General features: G+C 47.8%; 1 protein-coding gene across 2 annotated transcripts in view; it reads right to left on the reverse strand.

The window, feature by feature from the left end:
- The window catches only part of SIRT5 (sirtuin 5), a 28,392-nt gene extending 15,181 nt beyond the window's left edge, over positions 1 to 13,211 (reverse strand). The window contains exons 1-4 of one of the 2 annotated variants that reach the window (XM_082847185.1): positions 13,176 to 13,211; positions 5,430 to 5,579; positions 2,579 to 2,712; positions 241 to 466 (exon numbers count right to left, since the gene is read on the reverse strand). In XM_082847185.1, the coding sequence (XP_082703311.1) occupies positions 241 to 466; positions 2,579 to 2,712; positions 5,430 to 5,544 (475 nt within the window). In that variant the 5' untranslated portion in view covers positions 5,545 to 5,579; positions 13,176 to 13,211. Of the gene's footprint in view, positions 1 to 240; positions 467 to 2,578; positions 2,713 to 5,429; positions 6,706 to 13,175 lie in introns of those variants that run through there. The other variant, XM_082847186.1, reaches the window with a different exon arrangement.
- Between the last annotated feature and the right edge of the window lie 1,149 nt (positions 13,212 to 14,360).

A 14,360-nucleotide genomic window follows, 5' to 3' on the forward strand; every position in this document is an offset into this window, starting at 1 on the left:
CAAGCCTCCTGCTTCCCTCAGCCCAGCTTGGGGGGCTGTCTGGGAACATAAGGCCCCTCAACAGGACACCCAGGGAGGGGAGAGCACATAGCAGAGCAGGCGGGGCTTCTCCAGGCAGGGTGGTCCACATTCCAGACACCTGGGGTCTTGTTAAGATGCAGTGGGCCCAGCTGGGACATGGCAGCACATGCGTTTTCAGGTCTGGTTCCCCCCTCCCACGGAAGACCGAGGGTCCCTCACCATGGATTTCCAGAAGGTTCTTGGTGCCAGCCTTGCGGTGCAGCTCGTCGATGTTCTGCGTGATGACCGTGACCCGTCGGCCCTGCCTGCCCAGCCGGGCCTCACACTCAGCGATGGCCAGATGAGCGGCGTTGGGCTCCTTGCTCTGCACCACCTCCCGCCGGTAGTGGTAGAACTCCCACACCTGGGATGGGTTTCGGGCAAAGGCCTGAGGGGTGGCCAGGTCCTGGGGGGCAGAAAGGAGGCAGGGGTCAGGGAGGGAAAGAAGCTCTGATGCTCCAGAAGCCGGGCGGCAGGGCTGCTGCAGCCGGCGGGACACTCCCAGGGCCCCTTTGTTCTAAGCGGAGTGGTAGCTTCGGGAGGTGCCCACAGCGACACGTCCGTGTAGGTACATGTGGCGTGGCAGCCACAGGGCGGGGCCTGGGGCTCACGAGGGACCTTGGAGAAATCGGTTCAACCTCCCCAGTGATGACGCAGGGAGACTGCAACCTGTCTCATCTTCCACTCGAGTAAGTTACGAACGTCAAGTCGAGTAACAGGCGGGAAGGTAATTGAGTCTGGAATCCAGTTTTCCATGGAGCTCCACATTACAGGATGCCAAGCTCATTTATCCAGGAAGAAAAGTAAAGTGCAAAATGCCCAACTGAGGTATAATGGCCATAGCTGAAAAACTCGGTTTTTATAACTATAATGATAGGTACACACACACACACACACACACACACACACACACACACACAACTACACATATAAAAAATAGTATATACATTATAGTAACAGGATATATATAAAATACATATTTTTAAAGTGCGATTCCTCTTCTAGGAGAGGCAAGTCTCATCGACGGTGGAAGAGCAGTGTGGTCCGCAGCTGTCTGGGGCTGGAAGCTCGGGGGAGGGGAACCCTTGGCAATGACTGAAATGTTCCATAGATGGATTGAGGCGGGGTTGGGATTATGTATTTTACTATGAAGGTCACCCTTCGACCTGGCGGTAAAGTCAGCCTGCATCAGAGGAGTGGACCATCACCTACATCAACCCTGTACCTCCTTCCTTCCTGTCCCCACTTAGACCTCCGGTGGCCCAAAGCGGCCACAGGCAGCGCATGAAGCTGCAGCCCTGGAACACAGGTGGACTCAAACCGTCGACTGACTTCTTTGGGTCCCCACAGACCCTGAGCTGCTTTGACACCACCGACCACCCCTCTGGAAGGCCCTCCTGATGCCCGCTGAGCACCCCCGTCCGCCCCCACCCCGCCCTGCTTCTCAGACCCAGGGACTGCCCTCCGCAGCTGCTCCTTCTTGTGGGACCCTAACGGCCCTCTGCTCTCCTTTCTCCCCTCCCTCACCTTTAAGGTGATGATCCCCAGACTCGCCCGGAGGGCAGCAGAGAGGTGACAAGACATCCTAAACATGTGCCAGCCTGAGACATTCAATCGGGGAAGGAAGGGCAGATTCATTAACCCTTCCCTCGGTAAGAAACTACCTATGAAATTTGGAAGTCATGCATTGAAGTAATTACTCATGATTGCCTTCTTTCGACCAACAGAAATCTACTAAGCGTCTACATGTGCCAGAGTTCTGGGAGCTGGGGATAGAGCGATGAAGAAAACAGGCACATTTCCCTGCCCTCCAAAACTAGGGATTTCCTGGGCCAGGGGGAGGGGAGGACACTGCCTACAGGGGCCTTGAGGGAATATTCTGGGGCACAGAAATGTTCCACACCGTGATCCTGGTGGTGGCTGCACCACTGTATACATTTATTAAAACTCACTGAATTGTACACTTATATTGGCGAATTTTATTGCATGTATGGGGCTGGCCAAAAAGTTTGGGTTTTTCCCAATATATTATACCTCAATAAAAACTGAATTAAAAAAACTGCATGCCCCCAGAGAACTTACATCCTAATGACCTTCATGTAAAGTTTTGAGCATCAAGGCCTAAGCCTTTAACAATTCAACACTGTTTTTCACATGAAAAGTTCAGAGAAACTTTTTAAAAATGTGTAATTCTTAATTTCAACATCGATAGAAAAGTAATGAATTATGCTAACCAAAGTTTTCTGGTTCCACTTTAGTTACTGGAAGAAACCCAATTGTTATCTGAATAAGTGCAGTCAATGCATGCCTAGAAAGAAAGGAAAGAGGCTGCTTTGCTTAAATGTGAGATCTTAATCACACGGACCGTGTGTCGATGCCAAAACAAATGGGACAAAAGGGTCATGGTAAATTTCAAAACTTTCCTCTCTGGGTGTCAGGAGTAGGTATAGGTTGCGAGTCAAACACCATTATGGCTTCATGCAGAAGAGCCTCTCGCTGTTGTGGAGACATGACTAACCTGAGCTTTCCATCTTCTCCAATAACCTCCCACTCCTCTGAAAGTTGGTACCCCACTCTCAGCACTGACGCCAGCCCCTGAAATGATGACTATGTGCTTGGCTTTTGCAAAACACTTCCGGAAGTCAGCCATACCTAAAGAGGGAATAAAATCTTGGTCAATTCAGTGCACCATTTGGACATTTACATCCCAAATCAACTGCCTGTATTTTGAAACTTGACCTTGCGTGAAATTATACTTTAAGATGAGCAAATGAAAATCATTCTCGTACCATGAAGACGCCCCCAGGCACCTGATGTGTGAGTGTTCAACGTCTTAAGAAAGAGATAGGGGCTTGGGGCGCACAGCACTGGCCCTGCATCCCACCCCATCTCCCGCAATAGAGATCTTATGTGAATGACTGACCCTCTGCTATCCTGGGTTTCCTTGGCTGTTTCACGTGCACAATAGTGCCTTCCGTAAAGGGTGGCTACTATGAGGATTAAAAAACGCTAATGGGGGCTTCCCTGGTGGCGCAGTGTTTGAGAGCCCGCCTGCTGATGCAGGGGACACGGGTTCGTGCCCCGGTCCGGGAAGATCCCACATGCCGCGGAGCGGCTGGGCCCGTGAGCCATGGCCGCTGAGCCTGCGCGTCCGGAGCCTGTGCTCTGCAACGGGAGAGGCCACAACAGTGAGAGGCCCGCGTACCGCAAAATAAATAAATTAATTAATTAATTAAAAAATTTAAGAAAACGCTAATGGACGGGGATGCACCTTCCTTCTTAAAAGTAAAAACAAGCTTGTGTGTGTGTGAGGACTGACCTCAGGCCCGCGGGACCCCAAGCATTCCCTTCCTTTCCAAATTCACTTCCCTTGAGGATCTTGCTAATCCCAGCTTCGCTCGGCATCACCACCGGGGTGAAGGTGAGGGCCCCTCCTCTGTGAATAAACGCTCTGTCCCAATCTGGACGCATGACCTTCTCCTTTACAGCTCGAGTCAGAGCTGGTCTTTACAAAAAGACGTCCCCAGAGACTTGGGGTAACGGAAGGGAACTGAACACAGAGAATAACACGACAGCAGGGAGTCGTGGTCACAGCCTGTGGCTTGCGCTCCAGGATGCAAGGCCTAACCCTGCACCTCCAGGCATCCTCCTGCCTGACCTCAGACCAACAGGGGCAGCAGCCCTCCTGCCGTGAGGGCTCACGGTGCCCAGGCGCCGCACCAAGCACTCGATGAGCATCGCCGCCAAAGGTGGACTTTGGTCCTGAAACGAAATGTCATCCATCGCCAGGCTTGGAACTGCCGTCGTTTCTCCGGGCGGCAGAGATGAGGCCGAGAGCAACGCTCTCTCTCCCAGGCGCCGCGGCTCTGTGGCCCTCGTGCCTGGGATGAGGAAACGCCACGGCCCCGCAGGCCAGGCCTAAGCAGTGCCGCAGAGCCGAGCATAAGCTGCGGGGGAAGAGACTTCCTCCAGTGCCCCTACCCGGAGAAGCGAGTGTGGACCAGCGCGGCCTGCGGCTGGCCTGGGCCACCAGGGCAGGGTCTGCCGGGCACAGGTATCTTCCAGGAGTGGCCAACCTGTGCTCAACCTGCAGTGGAAGCAGGCTGCTTGGCTGCTGGAACAGGCTCTCTGGTCTCCCTCGAGAGGAATGGCAACCGAGGCTCATCAACCCTCGGACTGATCGAGCGCCCCGAGACGTGGAACAGGCGAAGGAGGAAGGGAAGGAAGACAGTGGGATGGGGGCTCACAGACAACAAAGTGAACGTTAAACGGAAGGCGACGTCATTGCGCACCCTAGGCTGGTGATGTGCATCTTACCAGTTTCTCATACCTGATGGCTCCTCCAGGCAGGGCGGGGACCTCCTCCCCCTTGTAAGCTCAGAGCTGCCTCTACGGCTAGCCCAGGACAGAGCATCTCAAAAGGGGCTCCAAACCTCTCCTCCCCCTCCCTTCCTCCCTGACGACTGGCAAGAATAAACAAAGAATAAAAGCAGAGCCTCAGAAACAGAAGATGCAGAGGCTCCGGCCCCCTCTCCCGCTCGGTCCTGGAGCTCTGGGACCATGCTTTCAGCAGCACAAGCTCAAAGGGATGAAGACGGTCTAGGCACACGGTGCCCCTGCGTGTAACCAGCCCGGCGGCCTGCCAACCGCACTAGCGCTCTGCCTGAATTCGCACCCCTTTCAGAGACAGACCAGCGTGAAAAGCAGGGCCCACGAAAGCTGTCCAACCAGGAAGAATTCAGAAAAAGAAACCCAGTCTGGGTGGGTTAGAGGTTGTAATCTGATCTAATCTCCTGAAAGAACAAGATGCTTAATAAGAAAATACATCAGTACTTTTCTAGGAACTATTTACGTGACTCCTGGATTCAAAACCTACAAACATCCTTACGGACCTAAAGTTCACCCATAGAACTTTACCCTAAAGGTCTTTTCTACCTCAAATGTAAACTCTGTCATCCTACTGATGAATAGATGCGTAGGTCAGAGTTGACTTGCAGGTTTTTGTCAGGTAGAGATACAAATCATTTCTGTCTAGTAGAAAATTTAACCCCATAGTACCCACAGCACGATCACTAGCTTTCCTGCCCTGCCGAGAGGTGAGGGGTTTAAAATACAAATCGTGTGTGAAAAGCTTCAATGCAAACATTCTGAAGAAGCAACAGAATGTCTTAAATGGACTTAACTTGGCTACTGAGAGATAATTCTGACCCTGTCCTAGAAAGGGCTTCCCTAAGGACAACAGGACAGAGCGACTTTCTCCACCATCCTGCCCGTACCCACTTCAATACTGACATTCCCCCTCACAGGGCAGGAACTTCCAGGTATTTCAAATTCCACTGGAGATGAGAGGGCAGGCTGCGAAGACCTACTTGAACTTGGACGAGCCATTGTTAGGCAAATCTTGGTTTGCACAGAGGCTGGAGGCTTCAATCCACAATGCAGCTGGGAAAGTAAACGGCTTGGGACAATCCGGAGAGGTGGCATCAGGTTCTCTGCGTCGCACTAATTACTGAGATGGGCTTTAGAAGAATCACAAAACAAAGAGAAACAATCAGAAGATACTGGTATTTCTGCAAATATATACATACACACATACACATATATGCAAAAGAATGCCCTTAACAGAAATCTTCTGTAGCAATTTTCAGGGTGTTCATCCTCTAAACCAGCTGTTTTCATTGGTGTTCTCAAGCGCTCCTAGGTGCCCAGAATAGTGGTTTACAAAGTATGGTCCCCAGACCAGCATCAGCAGCATCCCCTGAGATCTTCTTAGAAATGCAAAGTCATGGGCTCCACCCCAGATCCACTGAATCAGGAACTCTGGCAGTGGGGCCCATCTCTGTCTCCGGGTGATTCTGATGAGTGTGCGAGTTTGAGAACCACAGCCTCAGAGACTTGGGAAGGGGTCAGATGGGAGAACTCATTTGAAACACAGCTTCTGATGCTTTCAAAAAGGTATGAATACCACTGGCTTCTCAACTTTGCATCAAAATATAGCTTCTATGAGAATGTAAATTCTGAGAACTGAACTAGGCAGGGAAGATATGTGCTATGACAACAAACAGGGTTAAGATGACATCGTCTCAAAGACACTTGCGAGTCTTCAAGCACATTTAGTAAATTTTTACCTATCCGAGGAGTTATATAAAAGAAAAACAGACACAGAGAAAGGCAATATTCAGATCCATGACATCAAAAGGGTAACTGACATAGCTGACTTCTATCTAGTGGATCACACTGTTGGCAGAACTCAGGATTAAAGGTCTGTATATACAGGAAAAATAGAAAAATAACACATTTCCCAAAACTTTCCAATCCCCTTGGAGGACAACCTATCAAAAACAAATGCATTTTCCCTTTGACTTAGCACTCCCAAGTCTGGGTAGTTTTGCAACAGTGACACTTGCACACATCCAAAATGACATATCTACAGGGCTGTTCTTTAGACTACTGTGATTAACAGCAAGAGACTAGAAACAACCTACATGTCCATCTGCAGGGGATGAGTTCAATAAACAATGACACATTCACAGTATGCAACATGGCCGCTATAAGAAAAGAATGCACGTATGACTCTACGTATATGATATTCTGGACTAGATAAAACTATGGGGACAGAAAACATATTAGTGGCTGCCAGACCAGGGAGGAGTGAATACACAAAAGGGCACGAGGGGATATGGGGGAGTGACAGAATTGTCCTACATCATGATTGTGGTGGTGGTTACATGATTGTGTTGTCACAACCCGTAGGACTCTGCACTAAAAAAGGGTTAATTTTACTGCGTGTAAACTATAAAATGGTTTAAAAATAAAAATAATGGGTTTCAGTTTTGCAAGATAAAAAGAGTTCTGGAGAATGGATGCACAAGAATGTGAATGTACTTAACACGACTGAATCGCACCCCAAGTAACAGTTAAGATGGTAAATTTTACATTATATGTATTTTACTACAATTAAACAACAACAACGACCCAAATGAACAAAGTCTAATTCAAAGTCTAATTAAATGTGATTTGCTGGTTGACTCAGTATTTATAAGCAGACAGCTCGTTGGCTTCAGAAGTAAGTGTTGATATCAGTAGAGCAGAGGGTATTCAGAGAGGTTAAAAATAAATGTCTGGAAGATGAGCCTCCAAACTCTGTTAGTGCCAAATCAGATTATTTCATTCCATAAATCTTTCCAATGTTCAGATTTCACATGTTAAAAATAAAAAACAGAATGAGCTGTCCCCTCTAATCTGATAGAGATTTCCAGAATAGGGGACAAAAGTCAGGTAAATAGCGCCTTGTAAGAGGAAGGAAGGGGGATACAAGTTATACCATAGTACTTACTTGCATTTGTGTTTAAAAAATAAATGGAAGAATTCCCAAGAAATTAGTAACAAGAATTGGGGTGAGAAGTAGGATGTATGGCGACAAGAGTGGAAGTGAGGATTTTCAACCGGTCTGTTTATATATTGTTTCCAGTCTCAGCGCTCTCCAGCAGAAGTCTAGAACACACCTGCAGCTGAGCAAGTGCAGGGACGGAGCAGCTCACAGTGAGGAACTGCAGGCGTCCCGGTGATGTGCTGGGAAGGATTTATTACAGGATTTGGGCTTGTGTTGGGTAAAGCTGGGGAGGGTCAGGAAGGAGGCTTTGATCTGGATTGGATGCTGTCAGGAAGAAGTATACTTTAATTGGATAATTCAGTGAGTGTGATCTAGGAGGAAGGAGTGAAGTGAGGCTTGAGCTGGGATTGGTCAAGAGGCAGCAGCCCTCCTATTAGCCAGGATAGGAGGGTGTTTTGCCATTTTAGTGGTTTAGACAAAGTTCTTATTTATGTCTGGGTTCAGACCTAATTATGGAGTTGTCTTATTTTTGTCCGGATTCATCGTGGTCACAGGGTAGCCTTGCCTGATGTTGGTGTTCTGTGAAATTATTGATGTTCAACAGGCCTAGCAGGTAGTGCCAGGTCTAAATCTGGAAGCAAACCAAATGTCTATCAACTCTTAAAAGGGTAAACAAATTGTGATTCATCCATACAATGAAATCTGATTCAGCAATAAAAAGAAAACACTGGTAATACGTGCAACACGGGTGCATTTTCAAAGTATTACACGATAGTAATACGACAGTGGAGATGCCTGGCAGATACGACCTTAACCAAGTAACCGAAGTTAACATCACCAGTTCTAAGACATACCGACGTCATCTACCTCCCTCATACTACTTCATCTTCATCTATCATATGATGCCATGAGAAGAGCAAAACATCACTTGGGTGGTATTTTTCCCCAAAATGCATTAGCTCAATTTAATTGTAAGAGAACATCAGACAGACCCCAACTGAGCAAGGATTCTATGGCAAAAGTGGCCAGGACTCTTCAACAAAGCCATCAAGGTCATGAAGGATAAAGACTGGGGACGTGTCCCAGTTTGTAGACTAAGGAGGCATGACAACTAAATGCACTGTGGGATCCCGGACTGGATTCGAGACATGAAAAGGGACATTAGTGGCAACATATGAAGTGAGCCAATTAGTTAACGGTACTGTATCAATGTAAACGTCCTAGTTTAGATCATTGTACTAAACTGAGTAAGGTGTTAACCTTAGGGGAAACAGGGTAAATGGCATATGGGAACTCTGTATACTATGTCTGCAACATTTCTATTAACCTAAAATTATTTCAAAAATAAAGTTGCTGGGCTTCCCTGGTGGTGCAGTGGTTGGGAGTCCGCCTGCCGATGCAGGGGACGCGGGTTCGTGCCTTGGTCCGGAAGATCCCACATGCCGCAGAGCGGCTGGGCCCGTGAGCCACGGCTGCTGAGCCTGTGTGTCCAGAGCCTGTGCTCCGCAACGGGAGAGGCCACAACAGTGAGAGGCCTGCCTACAGCAAAAAAATAAAATAAAATAAAAATAAAAATAAAGGTGCTTTCTTTTGAAAAAAGGAAAGCATTATGCTTAGTGAAGGAAGCCAGACCTAAAAGGCTGCCTACTGTTTGAGACCATTTATATGATATTCTGAAAGGGCAAAACTACAGGTACAGAAATCACCTCTATGGTATCCAGGGACTGAGGGAAGGGGAAGGCAGGTAGGACCAGGGAAAATCCTATGTCTTTATTTTGTGGTGTTTTTACAAAACTCATAGACTGTGTAACAAAAGGGTGAATTTTACAGTATATAAGTTGCATTTCAATAAACCTCACTTAAAAACAACAAGAAGCAAACAAAATGTCAACAAATTTTCACTGTAACCTGTCTCTGCTTTAATCAAAAAGACTGGACAAGTAGCTTGGAATTCTGAAAAAGAGAGTAGGTTAGAGAAAGATAGTGTAGTGTTGGTTTCCAGAACCACCTCAGGGGACAAGACCCTCTGCAGTCATGAGGTCAGAGGCAAAGATAGTGCCAAAAAAGGCCCCTGGCTGACAGGCTGCCAGGGGGAGAAGGAGGGCAGGCTCAGATGCCCAGTGGCCAAGGAGGGCCACTCTGGTGGGCAGCCTGCAGCCTGCAACAATGGGGATGCCCGACTATCCTGGAAAGCCCCCCAGTGCTTTATTTAAAGGAAGCATGAGGAAAACAACTTGGCAGGATTTTCCGCCAGCACGGGCGTAAGCTTCCGACAAACTTCAGTTGACTTGGAAAAACTAACTACTTGAACACCTCAGTAACGGTGTAACTATCTACAGTTTATGCTTTATTTTTTTAACTACGGAAAAATTTAAACATATACAAAAATAGGATAGTATTACTAACTCGTATGTGTGTTCCCATCACTCAGCTTCAATAATTATCAAGAAAAGGGGTTTTTCTCAGATCCAGCTGAGGCTTTAAGATGTTGTCATAGATGATAAATGTTAAACTTGCCCATCTTGATGAACACTGTAAAGATTAATGTTCCCAAAACTGCTTCACTTTACTAAAAGCTCCTTCTATGTTGCATGAAGTTACTTATGCTATTTTGTGCTTAATATGTTCCGTTATTTCTCTCTAAGATGTTTGATTGCACTGTTGCTTTCTAATATTTAAATCTGGAGACATCAGTTTGATCCAGAAAATTATTTTCTTCCTCTGTTAAGTTTTTAAATGTTAGACAACATTCCCACTTATTTTCAAAGAATTCTAGACCAACTCCTGAGTAAAGTGTCATGTTTTTTCTTAGACATGAAGGTAGGATTTTTAAAGTCATTAAGCATTTAAAAGGATTTAAGGATTTAAAATCCAATCAACAAAGGCATCAACATAAAGCAATTGACTATACTGCTACATGTACAGCTCTTCTGCATGAGCGTCTAAATGGTGGGTCTTCTGCTGGACAGCTGTGACATGAAGGCAAATCTTCATTCTACTCTGAACTTAAGTACTGAATTTGTTGCTAATTATAAAGAGTTGTCAAAATTTTGAGATTATTAAGAAGGAGTTTTTAATTAGAATTGACAAAATTAAGACTTGTATTATCTGGGTAAAATGTTATTAATTTTTCATCTATTAATTCATCTAATTAATTAATTCATCTATTAATCTATTAATTTTTCGTCTAAGTTTTTCTATTCAAATGTTCTCATTATTGAGTAATAATAATTATTTTCACCATAATACTGAACTCAAAATAATAAAATGGAAAAAAGTTTTCCTTGCTCATGTTTCAATATTTCCAAAAACCACTAGTATCTAGATTGTTTGTCTAGGAAATGCAATGAGCAAGTACTTTGGGGGAAGACAGCTTTAGTTCTCATCTTATGTGAATTATGATGTCTACTGACATACACATATATCCTATATATATATAAACATATATATGCATATAAACAGACTCATGAACTGTATACAATTAAAATACTTTTAAATATGTATATTCTTTTTATTTCAAATCTTTTATCATACTAATTTATTAGTGGAGTCTTAAGTTTTTCATGTCTATCTGAAGTAATGCATCAGTGAGATAATTTTGGTCTTGTGGGTTACAAAAACTAAACAGGTCTACTGCCTGTTTTATTAGTCATCACATGATTTTTTTTTTTAAATGAATGTAGGAATTGTTTTGCTAAATTTTCCATTAACTTACAAGATGTTCTCCAAGTCTCTCGGTAAATGTGAAAACAAAGGAGAGATTAAGAACAAAACTTTTACACGTTTTAGAACAGTGGCACCTGAAGTTTATCTCCATGATTGTAAATGCTCAGAACATAAGTCTACTTTCAAGATGCTACCTCAAAGTATTCATCGGAAGCATCCTCTGTGCCAACATTTATCTGCGTTTCTGAGGGATCAGGGTGGGCAGTGGTTCTAGCTTCCGCAAGCTCACATCCCGATTCAAGTGCAAAAGCAAATACCTGGGTGGTGCGGTGGTACGGTAGAAGGTCCCCACTGTGCTGAGTCAGAGGAGGAAGAACTCAGGTTATCTGGTCCAAAAGCCCTCAGGGGTGAAAAATGCCCTGGGTGAAGCCACCAATTATCCTGCCTTGCCTTTACCTTCAGGTGGGAAGAAAGGCCTCAGGAGAGAAAAACTCATTCATCACAGTCATTGGGAGCTTTCTGGGTGCAGGATAGGTGCCCAAACACTGATATTACTCTGGGTGAATGGCAGTACCTACTTAACCAGGCTTTCTTGTGGAACTGGAAACTCACCTACCCAATTAGAAAAAAAGAAAAATGTCTCAGGTTCCCTGTTGAGAAAGGGGGCACCCCACCAATTCTGAAAAACACAATAAATGTAAGGTTATATTAGGAATTCGAGAAAAAAAAATTTACAGAACATTAATTTAAAATACATGATAATGGGCTTCCCTGGTGGCGCAGTGGATAAGAATCCGCCTGCCAATGCAGGGGACACGGCTTTGAGCCCTGGTCCGGGAAGTTCCCACATGCCGCGGAGCAACTGAGCCCGTGCGCCACAACTACTGAGCCCGTGCGCCACAACTACTGAGCCTGTGCTCTAGAGCCCGCGAGACACAACTACTGAAGCCCGTGCGCCTACAGCCCGAGCTCTGCAACAGGAGAAGCCACCGCAGTGAGAAGTCCGCATACCGCAACTAGAGAAAGCCCACGTGGCAGCAATGAAGACCCGTCGCAGCCAAAAATAAATAAATTTATTAAAAAATAAAATACACAGTAAGTACATTGCAAAGGAACTGCAAAAACTTACACAGTTGTTCACTAATACTTTTTGAACACCTATGAGCTAAATAACTGCAATGCTCTAGCCCCCAGGTATCAACACTGGCAGACTCACTCCCTCTCCCCTACTACCACCTGCTCTTGTCAAGGTCACCAGCCTTGCTAAACCCAAGGCTCCTACTTGGCCACCTCTCCGGAAACCACTTCCTCCTCCCGGCTTCCAGGCGCCATCCTCTCCCGGTTTTTCTCCTACCTCGCTGGATCTCCCAACCTCCCAAGGCTTCAAGATGGCGCTCCCACCTCACACAGCCAAGCCCGAACTCCGGAACTTTCCCCAAAACTTCTTCCTACAAAGCCTTAGGGCACCATCCTCCTTGATGCCCACTTCTCCTTTCCTTCAGCATCTCGCACCCACAGCCCCACAGCTCAGCAAATCCCGAAGGCTGCAGCTTTACACTACGTGCGGATCTGGCCGCTCCTCCCAGGCCCACCAGCCGGCCTAGGCCACCCCACATCTGCCACCCGGGCTGCTGCAATGCCCAGAGTGACTCTACTCCAAGGGGACGTCCTGCCCGGGGACCCCGGGGTCTCCCCCTTCACAGCAGCCTACCAGGCCCACCTGCCCTGGCCACATGACTTTCCGACCTCGTTTCCTCCCCTCCCTCGTCTCTCGGCCGCGCTGTGCCGGGAAGACACAGGGCCTCGGGCCTCCGCACGTGCGGCTGCGGCCGGGGCTGCCTCCCGGGTCCACCCGCAGAAGTTGGGCGCACTCCCCTCCCCCTCGCGCTCCTCCTCCCCCTCTGCCACCATCTTGGACCCCGGAATCGGCGGGTGCGTTCGAGCCGCGCAGGCGCGCCGCTGGCCGGCTGGCCCCGCCTCCGCGTCCGGCCCGGTGAGACCCCGGTCCACGCCCAGCCGCTGAGCTCGGCCCCGCGGGAACGCGTGCTCTGCCTGACCCCAGGCTGGAGCCCAGGAAGGCCGCGCACATGCCGGCCTGGCCCCAGCGCAGACGCACCTGCAGCAGGCCCGAGCGGCGGCGGCAGCGGCGGCGGCTCTGGCGCGGGGACTGGACGACGAGGCCGGGGGGCGGGACGACGAGGCCGGGGGCGGGGCGGCTTGACCCACGTGGCCGGGCTTCCGCGGCCCCTGCCGGAGACCCACACCTGGCCAGGTTCCCGAGCCTTGGGGGTCCATTCCTTGGGCCTGTTCATCGTCGAACAAGACTGTTCTTTTGCATTTCTTTCTTTGGGGGCCGACCGGCCCGGGGGAGGGGACAGGATCTTACTTCGTCTTTGTGAGCTTCCCAGATGTGTTGTGAACGACGAGCTGCTTTCCTCCTTGAGCCTGCAGCTGATCGCATAACTTTGCGACAGAGCACTTGGAATTATAGGTGGGCTTCCTCTGAGACGCTATTTCCAATGATGGTCAGCGGGGCTCCCAGGCCAGCCCACCAAAGCTGAGTGCCGGTGCTGAGATCCTGACCCCTTGTCTGAAGGGAACAGTTTCAGGTCCTCGAGGACTCTGTGACCCACGTGGCTGCACGTGTCTGATTGCCCATAAAATCACTCATCTTTCTTTGTCCTTGATTTAGCGTTACCACCAGCACTAATTTTCTCAGAATAGAATTGCTTCTGGCTGCGCCAGTAATCCTAAAGGCAAGCGGTCTGAGAACTTGGTTGCATAGGATGTTATGGTAACATTTGTTTTCCCAGCTCAGACCTCAACCACTTCCCTCAGTCTGGCTGGAAATTCAGCCCACTTTGCGGCCTCTCTTGCTCCTGCAAGCTGTACCAGCCTTCAGGGCCCTATGGAGTCCAAGAAAATTGGAGAAGGGCCTTACCTCTGGCTGCTATATTTTCCTAACATGTATATAGCACTTTGCACCAGACACCTCTAAGAACTTCACATGTATTAACCAATTGAAATCTTCCCCACCACTCGATAAAACATATAGGGTTATCCCCACTTTCCCCTCAGTGGGGAAACTGAGACCCAAGGAGGTCAAGTAACTGCCCAAGATGGAAAGACTGTTGAATAGTAGAACTGGGATTTGTAAGTGCTTTGGCTCCAGACACAGGGGTCCATGCCACCACATATACTGCTACTCATTAAAGTGTTGTTGTTTCATTGCTTTTCCTGCTTATGATGTTAGCCATCAAGTGTTAATCCTTTCCTTCATTCAGACATTGGGGGAGGAGGG

Source organism: Leucopleurus acutus, assembly GCF_964270905.1.
Source record: "Leucopleurus acutus genome assembly, chromosome: 10".
Classification (NCBI taxonomy): domain Eukaryota; kingdom Metazoa; phylum Chordata; class Mammalia; order Artiodactyla; family Delphinidae; genus Leucopleurus; species Leucopleurus acutus.